The 23,210-nt window shown below is 33.6% G+C and overlaps 1 protein-coding gene across 3 annotated transcripts in view; it reads left to right on the plus strand.

Annotated features, from left to right (window-relative positions):
- Window positions 1–23,210, plus strand: part of DPYD (dihydropyrimidine dehydrogenase) — an 865,822-nt gene that overhangs the window by 78,433 nt on the left and 764,179 nt on the right. For all 3 annotated transcript variants that reach the window (XM_012458470.2, XM_012458472.2, XM_012458471.2), the window contains one exon: window positions 18,467–18,549. In XM_012458470.2, the coding sequence (XP_012313893.2) occupies window positions 18,467–18,549 (83 nt within the window). The remainder of the gene's footprint in view (window positions 1–18,466; window positions 18,550–23,210) is intronic.

The following is a 23,210-nucleotide window of genomic DNA, read 5'->3' on the forward strand; positions in this document are numbered from 1 at the left end:
ATCTCTTGACCTTGTGATCCACCCGCCTCTGCCTCCCAAAGTGCTGGGATTATAGGCGTGAGCCACTGTGCCCAGCCTTTGACATGTTTTTGTAGAGATTATATTCTTTTTTTTTAGCAGTCACTGTATTCCAAAAGTATTTTGTGATACCTGAGAGAAAGATACTTATTTTGAGGAAAAATATAAACTCCATGTCCAGTTCTAAATTCACATAGTCCAGTTCTAAATTCATGGCAGTCAGTTGGAAACATAAGACTGATTCTTAGATAAGAATTCCAAAGTGTAAGTATGATTTCAAGGTAAATAGCTAAAAATGATAGCTGGGCAGCCATCCCTCTTCCACTTTATTGTTTTTAATTTTACAACTGAAAAGTCCTGTTTCTTTGATAATCTGTACTTCTTATTGAATATTTCAGTTATCAAAACATATGATGAACTAATGTTTTATTAGTTTGATATTTTGAGAAGTCAAAAATAGGTGAACAAAGAATAGTCATTAAAAAGTAGCAGAGAAAATATGATGTGATTTTTTTCCTGTGATTTTAAGATAATAATGCTACATAACTATTTCCTTGTAAAGACTATTGTAATTTCAATAAATGCAAACTTTATCATAATTGAACAAATGAACAAATATTGTTTCTTCTTTATATTCATACCTATCTCAGTACTTCACTTCTAATACCAGATGTGTGAGGTTTCCCACACCAAGTAATTCTCCAGTTCTCTGAGGACACCAATTGGGTGTTCTGGAACTTAATTCTGACACTATCTACCTGGATTTAGCATCAGATCCTGCGGATTATGGGCTCAGTCCCATAAGACTTCCCCTAAGTCAGATGCCAGATACAAGTCCAGGCTGTCTCTTGTGTCTCTGAACAACTATCTATAAATCTGATGTTGTAACATCACCCTCCTTGGGTTCAATCATTTGCTAGATTGGCTCAGAGAACTCAGGACAAAAGTTTATTAGATTCCTAGTTTTTGAAAATAAAGGGATGCAACATAGGAACAGCCAAATTGAAGAGATACATAGAACAAGGTATGGGGAAAAAAAACATGGAGCTTCTATGTCCTCTCTTGGTTATGCCACCATCCCAGTGTTGCATGATCCTTGAGGTATCACTTCTCCAGCTAGTAACCTTGGTGACCGACAGTGCCTTCTGCCTGAGTATTGCTCATGCCCACTGGGCGTGTTCTACCACCTCGGCCCAGCAGGCTGTTCTTGGCTTGCACCACCACTCTAGATCCCACACTTGCCAAGGGCAAGCCAGGCATGGAATGGCAAGGGGTATGTGAATGAGTGAATGTGGGATCCAGCCATGGCGCACAGTCATGCATGGTGGCTGCTGCAGCAGGGCAGGCAGCTCCAGGCACTGGCACAAGTCCCAGCTCCATGTGAGGCTGCAGCTGGACCAGATGTACTACACAAAGCTTTCACTGTATTCACCCACACGTGGATGAAGGGAGTGTGGTGATGCCCAGAATCTTGGAAACGTCAGGAACCATAGACCCTCAAAGTAAGTGTGACAGCCTTGGCTCAGGGAGGCCCTAGAACTGGGTTTCCTGAAGGGCCACAGCTCTTCTCTCTTTTTCATCTCCCACAACAGGGCAAGTGGTGAGGGGGTTCCGTTTCAGCCCTGTTTGTGTTACTGCTCTTTCAATCCCATCATTTGCTGGGTACTGAGTTCTTGTCCCACATCCAGGAAGAATGAGGTATGTGGACTATTGGAGGGAGAGCAAGACAGAGAGGAACTTCATTAAGTGACAGAGCAGCTCTCAGGAGACCCACAGTGGATAGCTCCTTTCTGCAGGCAGGTCGTCCAAATGACTGTCCAGCTCTCAGCAGAGAGGAGACCTGGAGTGAGTAGCTTCTTTCTGCAGCCGGGTCGTCCCAACTAGTGGTAGAGACCCAAACCGGGTAGCTTCTTCCCACAGCTGGTTGTCCTGACATCTCTGAGTCTGGCTGAGTCTACGGTTTTTATGGGCTTCAGAAGGGAGTAAGCATGTGCTGATTGGTCCATAGTTGGCCATGGGCATGTCTAGAAAAAGCACTGTAAGTTCTCACTCCAGCAACTCCACCTGGAACTGACAGACCAGCCCCAATGCTTCAGGCTGTCCCTGGCAGCCTGTCTGCCTACTGCTGTCATCCACAGTGCCCAGGCTGTTTGTGCCAAGGAGTGCCTGCAGGCCCATGCCAACCCCCCCAGCCCCCCTTGCCTTCCTCTCTTGTTCATGAATGCCCAAAGTCCAGAGGGGGCCTAGGCAGGAGGCAGCTGTCCTGTCAGCCCTGCTCCAAATGTGTGCACACCCAGCCAGGTTGTGACAGCACCCGGGCTCAGCGACAACTTTGCTCCAAAATCAGAGCAGGTGCTGGGAGTAGGGAGAGGCCAGGTAGTGGGAGGAGGCCCTTCTGAGCCTTCCGGGGCAGTGGAGGGTTTCCCAGGCCCCTGAGAGAACAGGATTGCCTGGATCTGGAGCCACAGCTGGGTGGCTTTAGCTGCACCAGAGAGGGCAGGGCTCCCACCCTGCAAACTCAGAAGGGAATGGGCTCCCACCTGTTCTCAGCTCCCACTGGCCATATGGAGCATGTAGTGCTGGCCATACCTCCTCCAGCCATACCTTCTCAACTACAGCTGGCATCTTCACAGTGGCAACTATGGATGGACCACTGCTGTCATTACCAGCACCTCCACATGTTCACTGACTCAAAGCTCTGTGAACCCCTTTGTTTTATTTTTATAAGGGTTTCATTATGAAGGCATCATCAATCAAATTTTTGATCATTCTTGAACTCTAACTTCAGCCCCTCTTTCTTCTCCTGGGATAGGGGATGAGGCTAAAAATTCCAACTCTTTAATCACATGGTTGATTGGCTGGCAACCAGACTCCATTCTGAAGCTGTACAGGAGCCTCCAGGCATCAGTCATTTCATTAGCATACAAAACGACACTTCTGAGATTCCAAAGTTCATAGGAGCTGTGTGCCAGAAAACAAGGATGAAAACCAAAATATGTATTTTTTATTATATTACAGTATCACAGTGGTTTAGCAAGATTCTATGTAATCTGGACCCTGTCTCCTATATTACCTTGTACCATTATGTACCTTTTTATCATATTTTAGGCATATTGGCTCTCTTACTTTCCAAGTTCATAGGCATCTTAGGGTCTTTGCAGTTACTTTCCCTTTGTTAAATCTTGAAAATGCCTTTCCCGATAACCCTGTTTGTACTAGATCCTTATTTCCCTATCATTTTACTCTCATTTCTTTCCCTGTAGTGTTTAACACTATCTGATATACTCTGATAGTATCTGAGGCTATCACATGGTGTTAAATGTAGATGTTTGAAGTATGTATGATTTTTGTATTTTAAAAAAGGTATTTTAAGTATGTATCTGTATCATCTCTCCCCATTTATTAAAATGTAAGCTTATGAGGGCAGAGGGCTAGAATATTTAGAATAAACTCTAAAAGTATTTAAAATTTTTTTTCTAGGAAATTCATACAGATCAAATTTATACAAATGATGTACATATGAAAATAATTATGGAGGGTTTAATTTAGAGAATTGCTCTCTCAATTAATGAACATTTGACTTCTTATGGGAAGAAACATGACTATCATTTAATCTAGTTATTCCACCAAACAAGCTCAGTCTGATTGTATGCTCAAGTAAGTGTTGAAGAAAAAATCAAGTTCACATTTCCAACTTATCTAGGAAAATAAAAGTTCTCACACAGCCAGTATTATAATGTTCACTGTGGATTGTTCAGAAGGCTCCATAGAAATGATGACTTTGGGCCAGACAATCAGATTATGCTAAGGAAAATTAAGATAAAATCCTGTTGACTATACTGAAGAGAAATATATTATTTGCTATGAGGTAAAATAGCCTCTTCTACTAAATATGAATGTTCTAGTGAGTTGAAGTGTTATTTATATTCATAAGAACATATAGATTGAGAGGTGTAGTGGGGAGTTATTGCCATAGTGAGAAGCTGTAAAGCATTACTTTGTTGATTATGGTAAAAACTGGTTAAATGCATAGGGTGACTTTTCCAGTTTTAAGCTCCATTAGTAATAAGGGAAGTTGAGACCCTGAATAGGTTTTCTGAGATAGGCATCTGTATAAATTGAGACTTAAGACAAGTCAAAATGATGAAGCAATGCTAAAGGATTGGATTGTTCAGGCTTGAGACTAGAAGAGTGGGGAGTTAATAACAGTCTTTAAGGATGAAGGGTTCTTATAAGAGAAAGAGGACTAGCTGTTTTCCATCTCCAGTGAGTATAGAACAAGAGGATGGGATTTAACAAATATTTATTGAACATCTCCACTGAGTGCAGAACAAGAGGATGGGAAGCACAAGTGCTTTAGATGAGAACTAAAGAATATAGTAAGATGAAGATTTTAATTCCTTGAAAGGTTGTGAATTTTGTTTTTTGGAGATCTTTTAAACAATATAGATTTTCTCTTCATAACTTTATAAATGGGCACTAGTGTCAATTCACTTTAACAAACATTTATTGGATTCTTAAAGCCCCTTCCAGTTTAATGATTTCAGCAATGTGTCAGTGAATAGAAGGCTGAGATCTTTGTAGAACTAGTCAACCTGTAAGCTATTTAAAATAATAACATGACGTTAGTTATAATAATAAAATCAGTAAAAGAGTAAAAGGTATTAATAGTTGCATTTAGTAGAATCATTATGCAATGTAAGTTCCTGTATGCATTGTAGAAAGCATTAAAATATTTGGATTATTCAGTTATATTATAATACCTTCTGATAGAAATAAATATATATTAATGAGAGAGAAAATCAACTTGAATTGCCACCTAGTATGATTTTCCTTTAAAAAGTCAATTTCAAGGCTGGGCGTGGTGGCTCACATCTGTAATCCCAGCACTTTGGGAGGCCAAGGTGGGTGGATCACAAGGTCAGTAGATTGAGACCATCCTACCAATATGGTAAAACCCCGTGTCTACTGAAAATGCAAAAATTAACTGGGTGTGGTGGCTCATGCTTGTAATCCTAGCTACTTGGGAGGCTGAGGCACGAGAATTGCTTGAACCTAGGAGGTAGAGGTTGCAGTGAGCTGATATCATGCCACTGCACTCCAGCCTGGCACAGAACAAGACTCCTTCCAAAAAATAAAAAGTCAATTTCAAAATTAAGCTCTAGAAGAATATTTTTATCTTTATTAACATATGCACTGACAATTGAATTTTATTATACTTATTATTCTACTAATGATTGTAGCCAATATTTAATTATTATAACAAGGATAACAATATAACCATTGAGTTCAAATTGAAATATTTAATATGTTTAATAAAAATATTATTTTATATATTGCCAATGTTGATTAAGAATAAAATTAAAATATATTTAACATCTTTCCCTGTGAAGCCAGATTTTAAGAATTTTATCAAAAAGGCACTACATGTCAAATTTTCCAGTGAAATTTCACTAACAGTAAAAAAGAAGCTTCTGAATATTAGAGAAGACCTAGGCCTTTAGCCCACAAAAGACAATATCTATGAAGTCTTTGTTTAATTTTAATAAGAATGCAAATGTTGTATTCTACATATAATATATTTTTTATTTATTCATTGAACTTCTAGTGTGGGTCAGACACTGTTGAAGCTCCTGTGATACAGTAGTGAACAAAATACAGGAAAATTTCTTGTCTTGTAGAGATTGTGTTCTATTTTGATAAAATTAATAATGAAAATAAATACACAAAATAAATAAACGTAATATTCAGTATGTTAGATTCCTGTAAGATTTGTTCATTTTGACATTAAAATGATATTTGAATTTTCCATACCTGGAAACAAACTTCTTTTCCCCCTACTACTCCTTTTGGGTAAATTGGTGAGATACTGTTTCTGTGATCCTGTCAGGTTCAGGAAACTGGTTTAAATTAAATACTTATGTCGGATATTCATTTAAACAATGAGGTGATTATTATTCTTGAGCTATCATAGCATTGAAGATTGCATACAGTAATGTGAGGAGAGATGCCATCAGTTTCCTTTTTCACTGCTTGTAAAATATGTCAACATAATCACTAGTAAGAGATACTCAGAATTGAGTCAAAGAAGCAGTACAGTGCAGTATTTCCAGGCTGTGTTGATAGAAATTTTGATAAGTATATTTTTTGATGATAAGTTAAGCCACTTGTGGATTATGATGAGATGAAAGGGTCACTAATCTTTTGGTCAATCTCTTGTCTCTGTGATAATCTCATAAAAGGATCAGTTCAGGGAATAATGATGAGTGATAATGCCATTAATTTTAAAACTGATACTGTAATTTTCATCACATGTAAATTATCTGAGCTTTGCAATCTACATAATCAACTCTCCTCATTCAATTTTCAAATTTCATTTTCATTGCAGCATTTTGGTCATGTACCATAAATATACTGTTTCTTTGCAATTTGTTTTTTAATGAATCATGCTCAAAGTTGTAAGAATACTTAAATGGACCAAATGTGCATATCTCTCTGTTAGGGTGAGCAATGAACTTAAATTGTTTTACTTGTAGTTTTTAACCTCTGATAGAGCATCATTTTTTCTTCATGGAGAAAAGTTCTTATATCTACACTTTTCTCCAGTGAAGGTCAGAAGAGCAAACTATCCACTTTCATGACCATTTGATTAAAATGAACTGAAAGACATAATTATGAAAATGTCAAACATTAAAATATATATAATTCAACTGTTTTATCACTGAAATAAACCTATTGAGAAAAAATAAAGTCTTGGAGACAAAGTATAATTTGAGAGTGAGGCTATTGCTTCTGGAATTTGGAAAGTAGCCAGGCTGAGAGGCAGTGAAATCCCCTTATACTTCTGCCTTTCATGTATCTCACATATTTGTGCACATAAATCCATTCATTTTTCCAATTAATATATTTATTTAATGATTAAAAATAAATTAGTGAAACAACTTACCTACTGAAATTTTCTTCACATATGTTAACTTTAAATATTTGGGAAATGAACACATCATAAAAAATAATGTGATGAAATGGTGAATGTGGCAAAAAAAATAAGGAAAATTGTTGATATTCATGTTTTAATCCCAGAAAAACACAGTGTCTGATTAACCTCCATTTTCAACCAGTTATTCAGAAATTATTTGAATGTGTTAAATTTTATGGTTAAGCATAGATGAATAACAATTCTATTTTCTGCTTGAATGCTCTCTTTGGCCCAAAGCAGATTCAACCAAAATATTACAGCATTGGGCTTAAAAAATACTCCTATTTCATTGAACAAGGGAGAGGGTGTTCTGGCTTTTTTTTTTTTTTTGTCATGCATTTTAAAAAATACTTTATAATTTTCAGTACTTTATTGTTGTCTCCTAATTTATACTTTTGATGCTATATATTTTCCTCTAAAAATCCACTTTAGCTTATGTTATTTTTTTGTTATTCTTAATATCCTTTAAAGAGAAACAACAAATTATTGTATGGCCAAAGTTATCCTACATAAGTGAAATAAAAATTATTGAGAATATATTTATAACATAAATGACAAAAAAAATGGCAAAGGATATGAATAAGCAGTATTTAAAAATAAAATGTAAATAGCCGATTAATACATGAAAAGATGCTCCACCTCATTAGTAGTCAGAGAATTATAAAATGATTTTCAGTCTCAAATTGGCTTTATGTTGGAGATAATAATATCTACCACTGGCAAAGTTTCAGGATATTAAGCACTTTTATACATTGCTAGTGAATTGTGAATTACTACAAACTTGTGGTGAGTTGTCTAGTAATGTATATTAAAATGTTTTTTAAAAGATCCTGTCATTTTCACTATAAAGAATATATCCCCCAATAAGAGAAGTCACCATCACACACTTACAAGAATATATTATAGCATTGTTCGTAACAGCAAAATGCTAGGGCAAAAAAAAAAAACACTACATTTCTATCATTAAGAAAATTAAGTTAAATATGGAATATTAAGGAGTTTTTGGAATTTTATGGATGTATTTATTGACCTGGTGGTAGGTCCACCTATTTGTCATATGCAAAAAAAACAAAAAAAAATTGCTGACTGATTTTTTTTTAAGTCAATGGACCCCATACACACATACCCCACACAAAAAACTACAACATAGAACATGTTGTGTGAGCATGAAAGACTATAGAAAGGCAGTAATCTAGCCCTGTGAAGTAGAATTAGATGTTAGGTTGGAGACAGAAAATTATTGTTATATAATTTAGTATTAATTTTTTTACAGAAGGACATGCATTACTTTTGTAATTGAACATACTAACATTTGAAGTTAAAAAATTAAACCATTTACCATATGCAGAATTTTAAACATGGGTTTTAAATTGGGGAATATATTGTGAAAAGTAGGAAGCTTAATAGTGTGTTTATTACTACAATAGTTTTTAAAGGAAGTGGTTGTGGAAAGAAGTGGATGTATTTTGTAGGAGAAAGTTTTGTTTGCTGGTTGGTTTAACGAAGGTGTAAAGATGTCTGATTTTTAAGGCTGTAAACTTACTTTTCAAAAAATTGATTGATGAAGATCTGCAGAAATCACTGATTCTAGTTCTTATCATCCTTGTTATTGTAGCATTGGTCCTGTTCATTTGATGTGATTGCAAAGTTCATAATATTAATTTCAGTAGTAATAGTCAAGTTCTATTATTTTTGAGTAACATAACTGTTTCCACTCTGAGGAAACAGACAATTGGAAAGAATACAATACTGAATAACTTAGAAAATCTGACTCTGGTGATTATAGTTGATGAGAAAAATTTTAAAACCTTTTTCCAAAACAGTTTTTGTGAACCTAATGTTGTAGGAAAATATATTCTGTTTTTCATTTGTCTTTGACTACCCACAACTCTGAGCCACATACTGTTACTATTATATTTGGATTTATATGGTTTATATAATAAACCTGAGTTTCAAATGTTACGGCATGAAAGTATTTAGATAACTGGATTTTTAATCTTTACCAATTCTGAAATGCTTGATAGTAAGAGAAACATACTAAACAAAATGCTTAGCTAATTTATTGTAAAGACCACTATCTGAGACTTGTTTTTAACAGGATTACTGAGCTTATAGAAAAATTATATCTCTGGTGTAGTCTGTTCAACCAGAGACAAAGCAAAACATACCTGTAATTTTTGATATTTGGATGAAAGTGAGAAAATTATTTTTTTATGTCTTCTAAAATGAAGGTCAAAATGTTATATACTTAATAAGAAATACAGAAAAATGGATAGTAACAGATGATAAGCAACTTGATAAATATTTCAGATACCTGTGTTTCACATGTCTATGCTGCTGAAATTAAAAAAAAAAAAAGGGTGGGCCTCAGAATTCTGTTCGGATCCCTGCTTCTGTTTGCCTACCATCTGCTATGCTAGATTTTTACCGAATTAATATTTTAAAAAATCATCATCACATTCAAGCATTTGTTTTTTTAGGATGGAGAGTTTATGAAAACAGAATTTATCTCTTCCATATTGATCTACTTATTGCTAATACTTACAATTTTAGAACTGATAATCACTTCTTATTCTGGGAAATATGAATTATTTTTTCAGTTCCAAACTTTTGAAATAACTGTCTGGTGTTTTAGAAACCAGAAACAAAAATTATAATAGGAGTTTAGACTATAATATATTGCTGCAAGGATAATTATTAAGGGAAAACACAGCTGACATTTTCTGATTTATGCACACAATCAGAGATGGAGTCCAAGGACTGTGACATAATTATCTTCATGCTAACAATTTTTGTAAATCTCTTGACAGAATTTTAGCTAATTTTAAAATGCCTTCTGAAGATTAGCACTTAAAATTGTTGGGGAAAATAGCACAATTTATTAGCAAGGGTATAATTGTAAACCTTCTAAATACTCATTGTGAATATCATTTAGACAGTAACTCCTGCTTTAGCAGCTGGTACATAAGACACCCGTTTATGGAGTCTTGAAACAACAGAGAGTGGAATCTAATTAAAGAGGATTACATGCCAAAGAAAAATTATTAAAAACAGACTAATAGACAATTGTTATGAATTTAGAAGTCTCTGCCAAATTCTCTTTTTGATACAAATTCATGTAAGTAACTGTCAAGTAAAAGCCTTTATTCCTCTAAAACCAGAAGGATATTAGAAGGCTTTATCTTTTGTGACTTAAAAATGATTGCTTCTCTGAATTTTAACTTAACACAATAACTTAAATGGTTCTATTAATCTTTCCTCACGTATTAAAATGCACACATGTGCTTTTAAAGATAAATGATCAGAAATACTATTTTAGGTTTTTTGTCTGATATCTATCTACTACCAAGCATTCCCTAACTGTGTACAGTATAAGGAAATCTTAGGCATATTTTTAAATTGTAAATAGAAATCAGTTTATCAATTTATGTACTATTTATTGAGACATGTTAAATTGTTTTGCATATTTTTCTTGTAATGTACATTTATAATTTGTGATACATCAAAGATTGTTAATTTTTAGAGCTTCAATCTACTAAATTCCTTGTTTCTGTTTGAACTGACTCACTCCATTGTGATCTCAAGGGTTTTATTCCAAACAGAGAATTGAGATAGCCTGAGGTAATACATATTCAGATGTTAATTGTTTTTAAAAGAACAGATTTTTAAAATAAGTGATCCTTCTAAGTGTGTACTAGAGAAAAGACTGTTTACATCTGTGAGTTTACCTGGCATCTAACTTTACATCTTACACACACTGTGTGATATTGTTTTAGTATATCACGCATTGTATTACACAGCCATACCATCTAAATAGACTTTTGCACATTTTAACTAAATTAAGCCTACATTAAAAATTGATTTCCAAAGACTAAGAATAATATGTTTTCTGTGTTATCAACAAATGTGTGAACAGACTCATTAGATTGAGTGAGACATTTGCTTGACGTTCTTAAGTGAGTGATAGTCCTAAAAACATAGATGAAAAACTTAACCATCCAAAATTGAGACATAGAGGAATATCTATGTTTAAGTAGTCATAGTGGAATATTTGATTTTGCCACCCCACCCCACCCCAGATACCAAAGTTTTCTTTGCTTGCTTAGACACCACTTAGTCTAGCAGGGATTGCCAGATGCTTCAGCGAAAACTCTATGAAGAACAAGGGATTGTTTTAAGTTTAAAGCCTCTAGATTACATTAAATTTTTTATCCTGCTAGGTATAATATTCTAGAGAGCAATTGTGTAGCTGTGGTTTCCCTGTGGTGGTAATTAATTTAGTGGAGATTGGTCAAATTGTTGAGAGCTTGAAGGTGATCAGGCTTCCCTGGTTGAAATAGTAGATTTTCATTTTATAAATTGCTCTTGGAAAGCCTTCCTTCTTGTCAAGATTAAGTGAATAAGTAAATTATAATGGCTTCCAAAATAGTAAATATCAATATTTGTATAATAGTTTGTGGTTGGCAGTACCTGGGACATAGAACCCCACAACATATGTTGAAATAATGATACTGTGTTTCATTTGATTATCATGTAAACCATATGAGACTCAATAAGAATATAACCATACATTATACAAATGCATTGTAATTTTAAATATGAAATTATGATTAAAAAGCAAATATTTTATCCTGAATTTTCTTGACCTCTCATAGATATAGGAATTAATTATCACAAGTAGGATAGTGTAGCTAAACTTTTTATTTTTATTTATCTCAAAAAAAGTATTAAAATCTTACTTCTTTCCCTGTAGGAGAGATGAAATCTTAAGAATATTTCTAATATAATTAACATACTTTCAGACTATGAAGGTAGAAATGAGATTAATTCTATTTTAAAAAAATATTTAATAATATTTGAACAATGTGTATATTTTCACATGCATGATTTAATTTTGTTTCATCTTTACAGTAACACTTTGAGTGGGTAATATTACTTTCATCATCTTCACTGATACATTCATTTTATGAAGGACTATTTGCAGATTGAGTTGTTTAGCATTTTCTTAAGAACACATAAGCTGTTTAGTAGCAGAGATGAAACTCAAAAACAAATTTTCTCTTTGCAGAGCTCCTACCTCTCTAACTGCGTTATATTGTATTTCACTGTGACTCATATAAGATTCTGCTAGACAGGGCCTGATTGTAAGCTGGCCACAATTAGTGAAATGACATTAGCTAAATATGATTACCTCTTAATGTTCCCTGAAAGGATTAGAATAGTTAAGACACACCAAAGGGAAAAGCAATTATCTATTGAAATATGAATCTCTTGATTAAAACTGGAAATCATATATTGATACTAGAATGTTCATCTAGAATTTTTACAAAATTTGAATATAGTAATTATTTATTACTTGTAAAGAACGCCAGCAGGACTAGTTTTGAGACTTTTTGTTGAGTGCCAAAATTAAGATATAACATTTTCCTGGAAGAGTAAGTTCACCTAATTGACTCATTCTTTTTAGAGGAACCTAGACCTTAGGAAATTCTAACTACATGAGAAATGCATGTGCTGGTATTACCTTTTCCCAATTTACTTTATGTCCTAAAGAAAAGCTTTACATTAACCAACACTGAACTGCTTTAGAATTGTAGCAGTATGTGTTGGAGTGTGCCATTTTACTTAAATATTCCTCATATTTAAAATTTGTGAATTTTATTATTGCCTCCATAAAAGTGGTGGTTTCCTTGTGATAATTCCCTGAGACTCCTTCAAAATGTAGTATGCTGCAGGTTTTCAACCAGCTGAGATTTTGTAATTATCACTAATACATGGCCATGGATGTGAGGCATATTTACCTTATAGCAATTGCCCTATTGAATTGGCTACTTTTTTTGAAAATAAAAAGTTAAAAATGTTTTTAAACCTTAGTGTCTCCAGTGATTAGCATACTATCTAGTATCCATTAGGTTCCAAATAAATATTGAATGAATGAATGAGTGAATGACTGGTTTTCATTTCTAGCTTGGCAACAGGATTGACTTTTGTATTATATTTTTTATTAGTAATTTAATGTTTGAACTTCAGGTGCTTTATTATCAAACAACAATAGAAATTTGCCAACTTTTGGACCCCTTGCTTTACAAGGTTTTTGGACTACTAATTATATTTGTAACTTCCATTTCTAAACTGTCTAGTTCCATTGTGAAATCATCGTCCTTGATATTAAAATTTGGTGTACACAGACATTGGGCCATAGATGGGCTTCAGGGGCTGTATTGGCACACTGAAATTGTATATAGCATAGCATATTGTGTACTTGTGCATATGTATTTTTGTGAATATGTAATTTTTTAAGGGAAAGGGTCATGGTTTTCATTATACCCTCATAGGAGTCTTATGATGAAAAAGTTAAAAAAAAATTCCATAAAGACTGTATTTCTTTTACTTTATTATTCATAAAAATCACCTGGAAAACATGAAAAATGCATATTATTTTCTAGTTCACCATATAAAATCTGATCCATTAGGATTGAGTTGGGGTTCATGAATACTTTCCTCTTTTTCCACTTCTATTGAAAACCTCATTGCTCAATGTACTAAGGGATTTACGTGCATTACCTCATTTAATCTTGCTGACAACTCTAGAAGGTAAATATATTTCATAATGAGGAAACTCAGTTAATTAAGTTGCCTAAGGACTTAGCTGGTAAGCAGTCGTGGTAAGGTCTGAGGCTACAGCCAATTTTATTACCTCAGTCCTCGCCCTATTTTTTGTCTTAATCTAGAAATTTTTAAATCATTTCAAAGACACATTCATAAGTAAAAAACTCATAGTCATCTCTTGTTCATCTCTTGTTGCAAGAGAATTATTTCTTCTCTCTCGTCTGTATTCTAACTACATGTGAGCAAGTCAAAGTCTTGTCTTGTTTATCCCTGTGCATAGTATTATCCCTGACATGCAGATTTTCAAGATTTTTTTTCTGAATTGAAACTTAATTCATTAACTTGAGCCTTTATTACTTAGTAATTCTGAGATTTAAATTCCAATAGCTATGCCATTAACTCTGCGTGACTTTTCATTTATTAAAATTGGTTCCCTAATTTACTAAATTTAGGTTAGTATATAAATTTTAGATCCGACTTAGTTTTAGTTATCATGATTATAACATAAAAAATGCAATCCCACAGAAATTAAGTCCTGTGGACTTATCAGTGAATTGTTTTATTTAATAATGTAATTTGCTGGCGTTTTTTTTTTTTTTTTTTTTCCCCTCTTTCTACCTCCATCAAGAATCAGTAGATGTTTGGTTGAATTTTGTGATTTTTTTTGGCATATTGAGCAAAGATAGCTCAGTGAATCTTATTTAAATTTCTCAGTGTTCAGAAATCTCCTTGTATATCATTTTCTTTCATGTGACTGTTGGTATTCTACTTATTTGTTTCATTATACTTTTATAGAATCTTTAAAACAGATGAAATATAAAACACTATGAAATCTATCACAGTTGAAACTCTAGACCTTCCCTCAACCCATGGGGATTCATTTGGCAGAAGGCCACCAAAACCAGTTCTTTTTGATGCTTAGTTTCCAGTTTCTACTTTAATTGCTGCCAAAATCTGAACACTTGGGAATTTAATTGCTCATTATATTTGTTACGGTGGTGTCACAGACCCAAATAAAGACTGTTGCATGCAAAATATTTATGGGTATTAATTTGGCCTAAATGTGTATATTCGATTCCATATTTTTCTACATTATAAAGTATAGCACTTCCAGACAGATATAAAACAGAATCCTGCAAGAGCTTCTGCTCCATTTGACTCTACTAGTAAACTCTTATCCGTCCAGCTCAGTATTTAAATTTGACAACACCTAGAGGAAGGTCTATTCAGAACTTTGTTATATTCACTTATGCAGTTTCCTCTTTAGAAGCAGTCTCCTGAGGAGTTTGAGTCTGGCTCTGAGGCTAGACTACTTGGGTTCAAATCCCTGCTTTATCCCTTACTAGCTATATGACCCTGGGCAAGTTATCTTAATCTCCCCTGTGGTTGTTTCCTCATTTGTAAATTAGGAATACATATGGTTGTCACGCAGATTAAATGGTTAGAGTTTCTAATAAAAGTACCTAACCCCAGAGTAACTACTCAATATTAACTGGTTAACTAATACTCTCTCTCTCTTTCTGTCACACGCGTGCATGCGCACACACACACTCTATACATTATATATTAAAGCTATAATGTGTACCATGGTTGCTGATATGAATTTTCCAAATTTCAGTTTTCTACTAATTAATTAGGGTTAACCTGTGCCTGTTATAGCACATGGTATGTTTGTTTATTACCTTTTTGACCTTCCGTTTTTCCTGTGTATTCCCACTTTCTTGCTCCACAGTGTCTAGGCTAGCAGGCCTGCTTTTTGTGCCACTATTTTTTTTTACTAATCACTGATTATTTTTGTTCTTGTGCTTGCTGTTCTCAGGAGTACTTTGTTCATTCATTCCCTCTGTCCACTTTTCCCTGTGTACCCATTGCCTTTTCCTTTCTTCTTCTGTGATGGTTGTAGGTTTCTCATGCCATTATATTGGTCAAAGGAAATTAGGAGGCACTTGAAGGGTGGAAATCACAAGCCACAATCACAGATAAGATAATTTTTTTGAATTTTGTGGACTTTCCTATCCTGTAAAGTAAGTGGCCTATGTCATAGTTATTCCTGAAAGCGTTATTTTGAGATAGTCCTATACTAAATCCTATAGAATCCCCTAGAATGAATAGCATATTAATACTTGTTGATTACAAATAATTTACAGTTTTTCTTCCATCCATCCTCATATAAACTGGGCTGAGAACAGATTTTGATGGGAGGACGCTGGCTCAGTTTTACCTACAGTTGTCCCTAATGTTAGGGAAATGTTATTGGTGGTGACCAAGACAGTGAATCTGTTTGCCCTTTACTCTGTGGATATTTGATGCTTACTTTTATTTCTGGAGAAGTTTGAGCAGGTAAGAATGTTAGTTAGTTGAAATACTTATTCTATATGGCAAGAGCCTAATATTGTCTGAAATATATTTCAAATCATGTGTTTGTTCTTTAATACGCCTATATATTGTTCTTAAAGCATAAAAAATAGATTTGATTTTCATTTCTGTATACAGAAGTGTTTTTAGTCAAGGTAATAGTTAACTGTTTAAATTCTACAATGCTTACTTATTTCCTTTATTGTTCTGTTGGGCATAATAAGCTTTATGAAGACATGAAGTGTAAAACATGGAGCAATCTTTCTTCTGTTAGTCAACCTAATACTCATTTTGGGTTTCCCATTCCACATCAAAGCAGAATATGTTATTTTAGCCACTTCCTGATAAACTTATTATTAAAGTTGAGGCTTCTTCTCATTAAAGTGAAAGTACTCTGGAATACCATATTTCAGCTAAATCAGAAATTTGGCTGGCCTCAATTCCTGACATCACAGAGAGTTCAGTGGGGCTACTGGAGGCTCTCTGTGTCCACTTTTTTTTCTCTCTCCCTCTCTCTCTCTCTTTTTTTTTTTTGGAGACGGAGTCTCACTCTGTCACCAGGCTGGAGTGCAGTGACGCAATCTTGGTTCACTGCAACCTCTGCCTCCTGGGTTCAAGCAATTCTCCTGCCTCAGCCTCCGGAAGTAGCTGGGACTACAGGTGTGCATTACCATGCCCAGCTAGTTTTTGTATTTTTAGTAGAGACAGGGTTTCACCATGTTGACCAGGATGCTCTCCATCTCTTGACCTTGTGATCCTCCCACCTTGGCCTCCCAAAGTGCTGGGATTACAGGCGTGAGCCATCTCTAACAGACTTCTCTCTCTTTTTTGAATCGATGAATGTGTTTATCTCCTGTCTTTGTGGCTAGAAAAACTAGATAGTCGAGTAATCTTCCAACCCTGCTGTTTATGCTAGGAAAGGAGCTTAAAACATTTTACATTCAATAATTTTGTTATTTAATTCTTTTATGAACATGTTCCTCTACAGTGGTGGAGGCTGAAGTAAAGTTAAAAATTGCAGTAGAATTGACAAAGAGGAGGAAGGTGATGAAGAATTTCAGAACCAAAAAGAAACAAACAAAAAATTATATGTATTTTTCTTAATGGTCTCAATCCAAAACACTTATAACTTTGAGAATGTTTTTAAATTTCTTAAATAGGACACAAAAACACTATACTTAAATTAGAAAAATAATAAATTGGATCTCAGATAAGCAGTTCTCCTCATGAAAAGACACTTCTAAAAATGTGAAAAGACAAGACAGAACAAAAGAGGATATTTTTAATGTATACACCCAAAAAGGACTTTTTGAAAAATAGAGAATTCTAATTATTTTAGATTCGTTTTGGTAATTTCAACGATTTTCATTATAAAAGCATATAGCTGTGTGTTAAAAGGATCTATGCCTTAATTTGACTTAGTCTGAAAAAAATCAAGGTTAAAAATAGTGGTTTATATACCAATATATTTCAAATCAATTAATTCTTATATGTTGGAAATTATTAATACAAAATTTCTGTAATTTTGTAAAATTCAACATACTTATATAAGAATAGAAAGAAGATATTCATACTAAATTTTGTTATTGAGTTATTCTTTTTGTAAAATTAACTAAAACATTAAATCCAGTTATTTTATTACCGAAACACCACTAAATTCCCTAAGAAATCTAAGGTGCCAGAAGATTCATATATATAATTTCAGCAATGTGTGGCCTCAAAACCTGTTTGGGTTCTGTCAGATTAACTGAGTTTTAAGTATACATAATTATATTTAAAATTGTGAAAATTTTAAAAAACACTTGTAGAAAATTCAGTCTAGTATTGCTATAGTATTTACCAAAAATAGAAACACTTATGAAATTTAAGCTGCTTATGTCATATTTACTCAATCTTAAAATTCTTCTAAGAACCTGATCTAATCTGATTTTCACTTAATTTGAAGAATTGGACTTATTTAATTTCAAATACATAAATATATATATACGTTTGTAAATTTTACACATAAGATTGTTAAAAAGCTGATTATAAAATTTTGATTGAAACATTTTGAAACTTTCATTATTATATCTGTGCTCTATCCCTTCATCTTAGTCAACTTATTTAGAACTTGATATTTATAGTATACTGTTTGCAGTGATTTAAAACTTACTTTAATGGTTTTCTCTTTTGAGTTTGAATCGGATTTGCTATACTTAAGATTATTTTAGAGAACTAATTTTTATTCCTCCAAACTTAGGAAGTTTTGCTTTTATAAATTTATTTCTTCTGTTTATCCACTTTGAAAAATTGATAATGAGACTTCTGTGACAGTTGTATCATAAAATATTTTATTTTGTTACTGTCAGATTCAACTGTCAATTTTAATGAATCCTACCCAATTAAAGTGGTATGCATATTTTTCATGAGTCCATAATCAATATAATCAATTATATTTTTGTATAAATGCATAGATATAATTTTTCTCAGGATCTTAGAGAATTAATACAATTTTTAAATATATTGCAGAATTGTGAGAACCTGGAGAATAATTTTGATGACATCAAGCACACGACTCTTGGTGAGCGAGGAGCTCTCCGAGAAGCAATGAGGTAAGTCTGGGTCACCATAGCAACAGTCACAGATGTGGTAAAGAAAAAGTCATTCTTCATTATTTGGGGAACAAATGAGTTCATTGCCACCATTCAGCTCTGTTCTCTAAGGTATTAATTTGTCAGTGGAGAGACTTCCCTTGAGGCTGTACTTTGGTTTTGAAGCTGCATAAATGTTAAGCCTCAGTGCACAGTAAAAAATGTAAATGTTTAATTTGTTACTTAAAATGCTTAAGGGGTGTCTTGTTTTATATTTATACCAAACTGTGTGATTGAACGAAAATATTGTTCATCTAAATTCTGCCTGTATATAAAAAAAAAACATTGTACAATGGTGCTGTAACTGAGTAGTATTTCCTCCTAATTAATATTTAATTTAAAGAGAGGTACTTAAATTTTCATCTTCTATAACATTTTATAGGATTATATTGTATTATAGTATTTTTAGTGATTTAAATTTTTATAGTATTACAAAGCATATAATTAACTTCCTTTCAACTACAGTGATCTATAATGAGCCTGATTTTTTTTCTTTTTTCACTTCTTAACATCAGTAATTCTGAATATTTATATGAAATTGCCCCAAATTTGATGCTTTTAAAATAACTCTTAGTGAAGCATTTTTCAAATCTATTTGATCAGAATCAAGAAAGGCTTTTTACTAGACATAAAAAATGTGTGAGAAATAAAACTCATCATTCTTTGAGAAAACAACAAATGATACTAGTCTGAAAAGTTCTGAGCTTGAATGTTTGTGTAGCTTAATTTCCAATATCTCTATAAAGAAACAATATTTTTTATATTTATTTAGCCTATAAAATTAAAATAGATTTTTAAAATGTGCCTCCTTCTATCTTAATGCTCATTTTTCAAGGATGTTAAGGCTAAAAATATTAAAATGTGAGAAAGGATAAATCTAAGAGGCTTCCTAGAAAGGTAGTTTAGATACAATTTTGTTATTGCTAGCACACGGTTACCATATACTTTAGTTTAGAAGCTGCTTTCATTTAGTAACCTTCCTTTTACCATGCAAGCAGCAGGAGAAAGTAATTAAATTTAATAGAAGCTGCCCTCATTTTGAAGCCACTTCTATTTAAAACCACAGGGGGAGGTAATTAAATTTAATGGAAACAGTAGCTTCTACACAAAGATACATGGTACTTCTGTATAGATGATTATGATGTCACAAAAAGAGGAATAATATATTACTAGTATGAGAAATTACCAGCTGGAGCAAGTGAGCCTATTTTATTGTTAATGTCTTTACTAATAAAAAAGAGGGAAAAATAAAACTGAGTACACTATAGAGAATTTGTGTCTATGTATAATGCAATCAGATATTCTCAGAAAGTTTGTTATAGAAAATTTTAGTAAATCAAAAATAAGTTGTAAAATATTTATTTTGGAAAAGGCTAATGCAGAAATTATGAATGAATTTCTGATTTTCAGTATACATAGTGGTTTATCCTAAAATTATCACTGCTATAAATTGAACACATCATTTTTGGTAATTACTTATTATAATATAAATACAGTGAGCATGCACGCCAATATTTACTTAGAAAACTGAAGTTATTCTCTATATTTTTACATTTATTTATTTTGAAGTAAATACATAGACAAACAGGAAGACAAAGTAGATGTCAGCTCTTATGCTTTGAATAAAAAACTGAAGACCAAAGAGATAGAAAGTACTGAAAAGGCAATGGGAATGAAAATTGATGTGAATGAGGAAACGACAATGAACAAGGAAAGGATAGATAATCAGTGTGGGAAATTTGTCCTCAGGAAAAAAACAGATTGAATTATCAGAATTAACTTCATATGAAGAGATTATTAAATTCTGCCGAATTTTCTAATGCATACCATTTTAGAACATACGAGGATGTCCTGTTTTTTAAAAAAGTGGCGATGAACAGATGAGAAAAACAAGTATTGCCTGGCTGGAATAACCTCCCAACCACTCATACTATGAGATAAAGCAGTAGTCCGGATAATTTAAACGAGAATTTAATTTTATGGCTATGAAATGTACTTGTTTGTATAAGTTGTATATTTTTCACACACACACACACACACACACACACACACAATGTGTGGATTCATTAAATGTGGTGAAATAATTTAGTAATTAATAGCATTCAACAGTTTAATATATGGTGGGTCAGGTACTTTTTGAAATGTGTTTGGAACATGCTTGAGGTGAAGACCCACTTCATGATAGCTTCTTTATTAGTCCATTGGCCTGGCGTAGCTGACTGTGGGAGCATCCCCTTTTCTTATTAGCTTGATCTCTTCAGCAGGCCTTAGATGGCTCTAGGTGCCCACAGTGATGTTCTTGTCCTGAATGTATCTAGCCAGGAGGAACTGAAACAGACCTGGACACACATCTGAAGATTGTCCTATTGTGGCTGCTGTGTTGGGGGACCTTTCACCATCTTGGGCACTTCTTTATTTATTAAGGTTTTACTATTTCTATGAGCTTGGGACAGAAAAGAGAGGATTCTTAGCTACCTCATCCAGTCTCTCTTTCTGGCCAGTCTTTGCCATGCAGTCTCGAACCTAGTCTCTTGCCAGTATCTGAGTTTACAAATCACTTTAGATTCCTCCCATGCTTCTTCCTGATTCCAGTCTTAAGGATGCCCTGAGCCTGTAAGCCTGTAACCCTGCTGTGTAAAAAGCATGAGGGGTTACAACCCTCTCTGGAATGTGCTAGCTAAATAAAACATTAAATAAATATATTAATTGAGGTAGGGAGAGAGAAAAAAAGAGGATTAATGAAGATTTGGGTTTTCAGGTGACTGTGAGATAGCTAAGGTTAACTCGTGTAAATGTGCAGTAGGCAGAGGGAAAATATAATTCAACAACTCAGGGAAAAGACTGGGGGTTGGTGTTTACATTTGAGACTTGTTTGTATTTTGATACTTGTTGTAGCCATGGGAAGGCATGTGATTTCCAAAAATAGTGCATTGGAATAAGAAAGAAGGAGAGTCCACCCAGATGTCTAAGAAAACACAGGGCTTAGGAAAATGTGTGCCAGAAAGAAACATATTTGGGGATTTAAAATTTTGAATAACCTTCTCTAACAGAGTAAGACTAGACTGAAATATAATGTGCCTAAGAAGAAAAGGATAGGGGAATAGAATTCCTGGCCATTGTTCTGTGGCTCTTAGAGACATCTAGACCGAAGCTGCCAAGAAGACCTTTCTATGATAAGAGAAATGTTCTCCATCTGTGCAATTTAGTGTGAGCGCTATCAGCCATATATGGCCACTGAGCACCTGAAATGTGATAAGTGTAACTGAAGAACTGAATGTTTAATTTTACTTAATTTTTTAAACTTTAAATTTGAATGTTTTTATGTGGTTAGTGGCTGTGGTTTGGTCTGTGCTGCCCTAAAGGTATGTTTTTGTGTTACTAATATGACACTTGACTCCCTCTCACTTAACAGTTCTCAACAACGGAGAGACCAGAGTGAAGCTAAAATGTATTCACACACATCACACATAGACACACTTACTTCCTTAGAAAACTAATAGTAAAAGGTAGATCCATAACCTGGTAATAATACAAAACCAAAACTAAAAAGTGCGACTTGATATAGAGGAGATAAGGTAGCTCTTATTTTATACATACGTGGTTTATACACAGAAAGCCCAATAGAATTAACAACAAAACCTCCCTAAGAATTAGACCTCTTTTAATGTGATCATATTCAAAATGAAGATGGAAATTCTTAAGTTCTTCTGTGTGTTACTTAAAACAAATAGTATCTCTAATTGATAATAGATACTATAAAGATCTGATGAATTATTATATGGTAAAGTACCCCAAATAATCCAGGACATGCTCAATCACTCAGTAAATGGTATAAAAGAATTTTTTTTTTCTTTTTGCTGTTTGGACCAAAAACAAATAAGACTTTATATTCTCACTTCACATGGCCCAAAGGAAATTTTATGCATTTTAAAAAAGCTAAAGGAAATAAATGAAACAGTCAAAGTCCAGTGGAATATAGAAGTGACTCTTTGAAATTGAGATGGGGAAATAGATGAGACACTAAAAAGTAGGTGAAGAAATCACTAAGTTTTGATTCCATTAAAAAAAAAAAATTCCATCATTTGCAACAACATGGATCAACCTAGAAGATGTTATGTTAAGTGAAATGAGCTAATCACAGAAGGGCAAACACTGCATGATCTCACTCGTGTGGAATTTAAAGACGTTCATCTTTGTAGAAGTTGGGTAGAATAGTGGTTACCAGAGACTTGGGAGAGTAGTGTAGAGTGGAAATGAGGAGAGGTTGGTGTTTTATAGCACAGTAGGGTGACTATAGTCAACAGTAATATATTGTATACTCTAAAATAACTAGTGAGAATTTGGAGTGTTGTCACCACAAAAAAAATGACAAGTGTTTGAGGTGATAGATATGCTAATTACCTTGATTTGATCATTACACAATCTAATATGTATCAAAACATAACACTATCCAATAAATATGTGCAACTATTATGTGCCAATTAAAAACAAAACAAACTTATTTTTAAAAGCTTATGCAAATAGGGAACATCACAAAATTACAAGACATCAATGTACTATATTGCCATATGTATGACAGATTTTAAAAATTGGGAGCTCAATGGATAATTGGCAAAGTATGA

This window comes from Aotus nancymaae, unplaced genomic scaffold (genome assembly GCF_030222135.1).
Source record: "Aotus nancymaae isolate 86718 unplaced genomic scaffold, 86718_ANA_hifiasm-v0.15.2.pri h1tg000103l, whole genome shotgun sequence".
NCBI lineage: Eukaryota > Metazoa > Chordata > Mammalia > Primates > Aotidae > Aotus > Aotus nancymaae.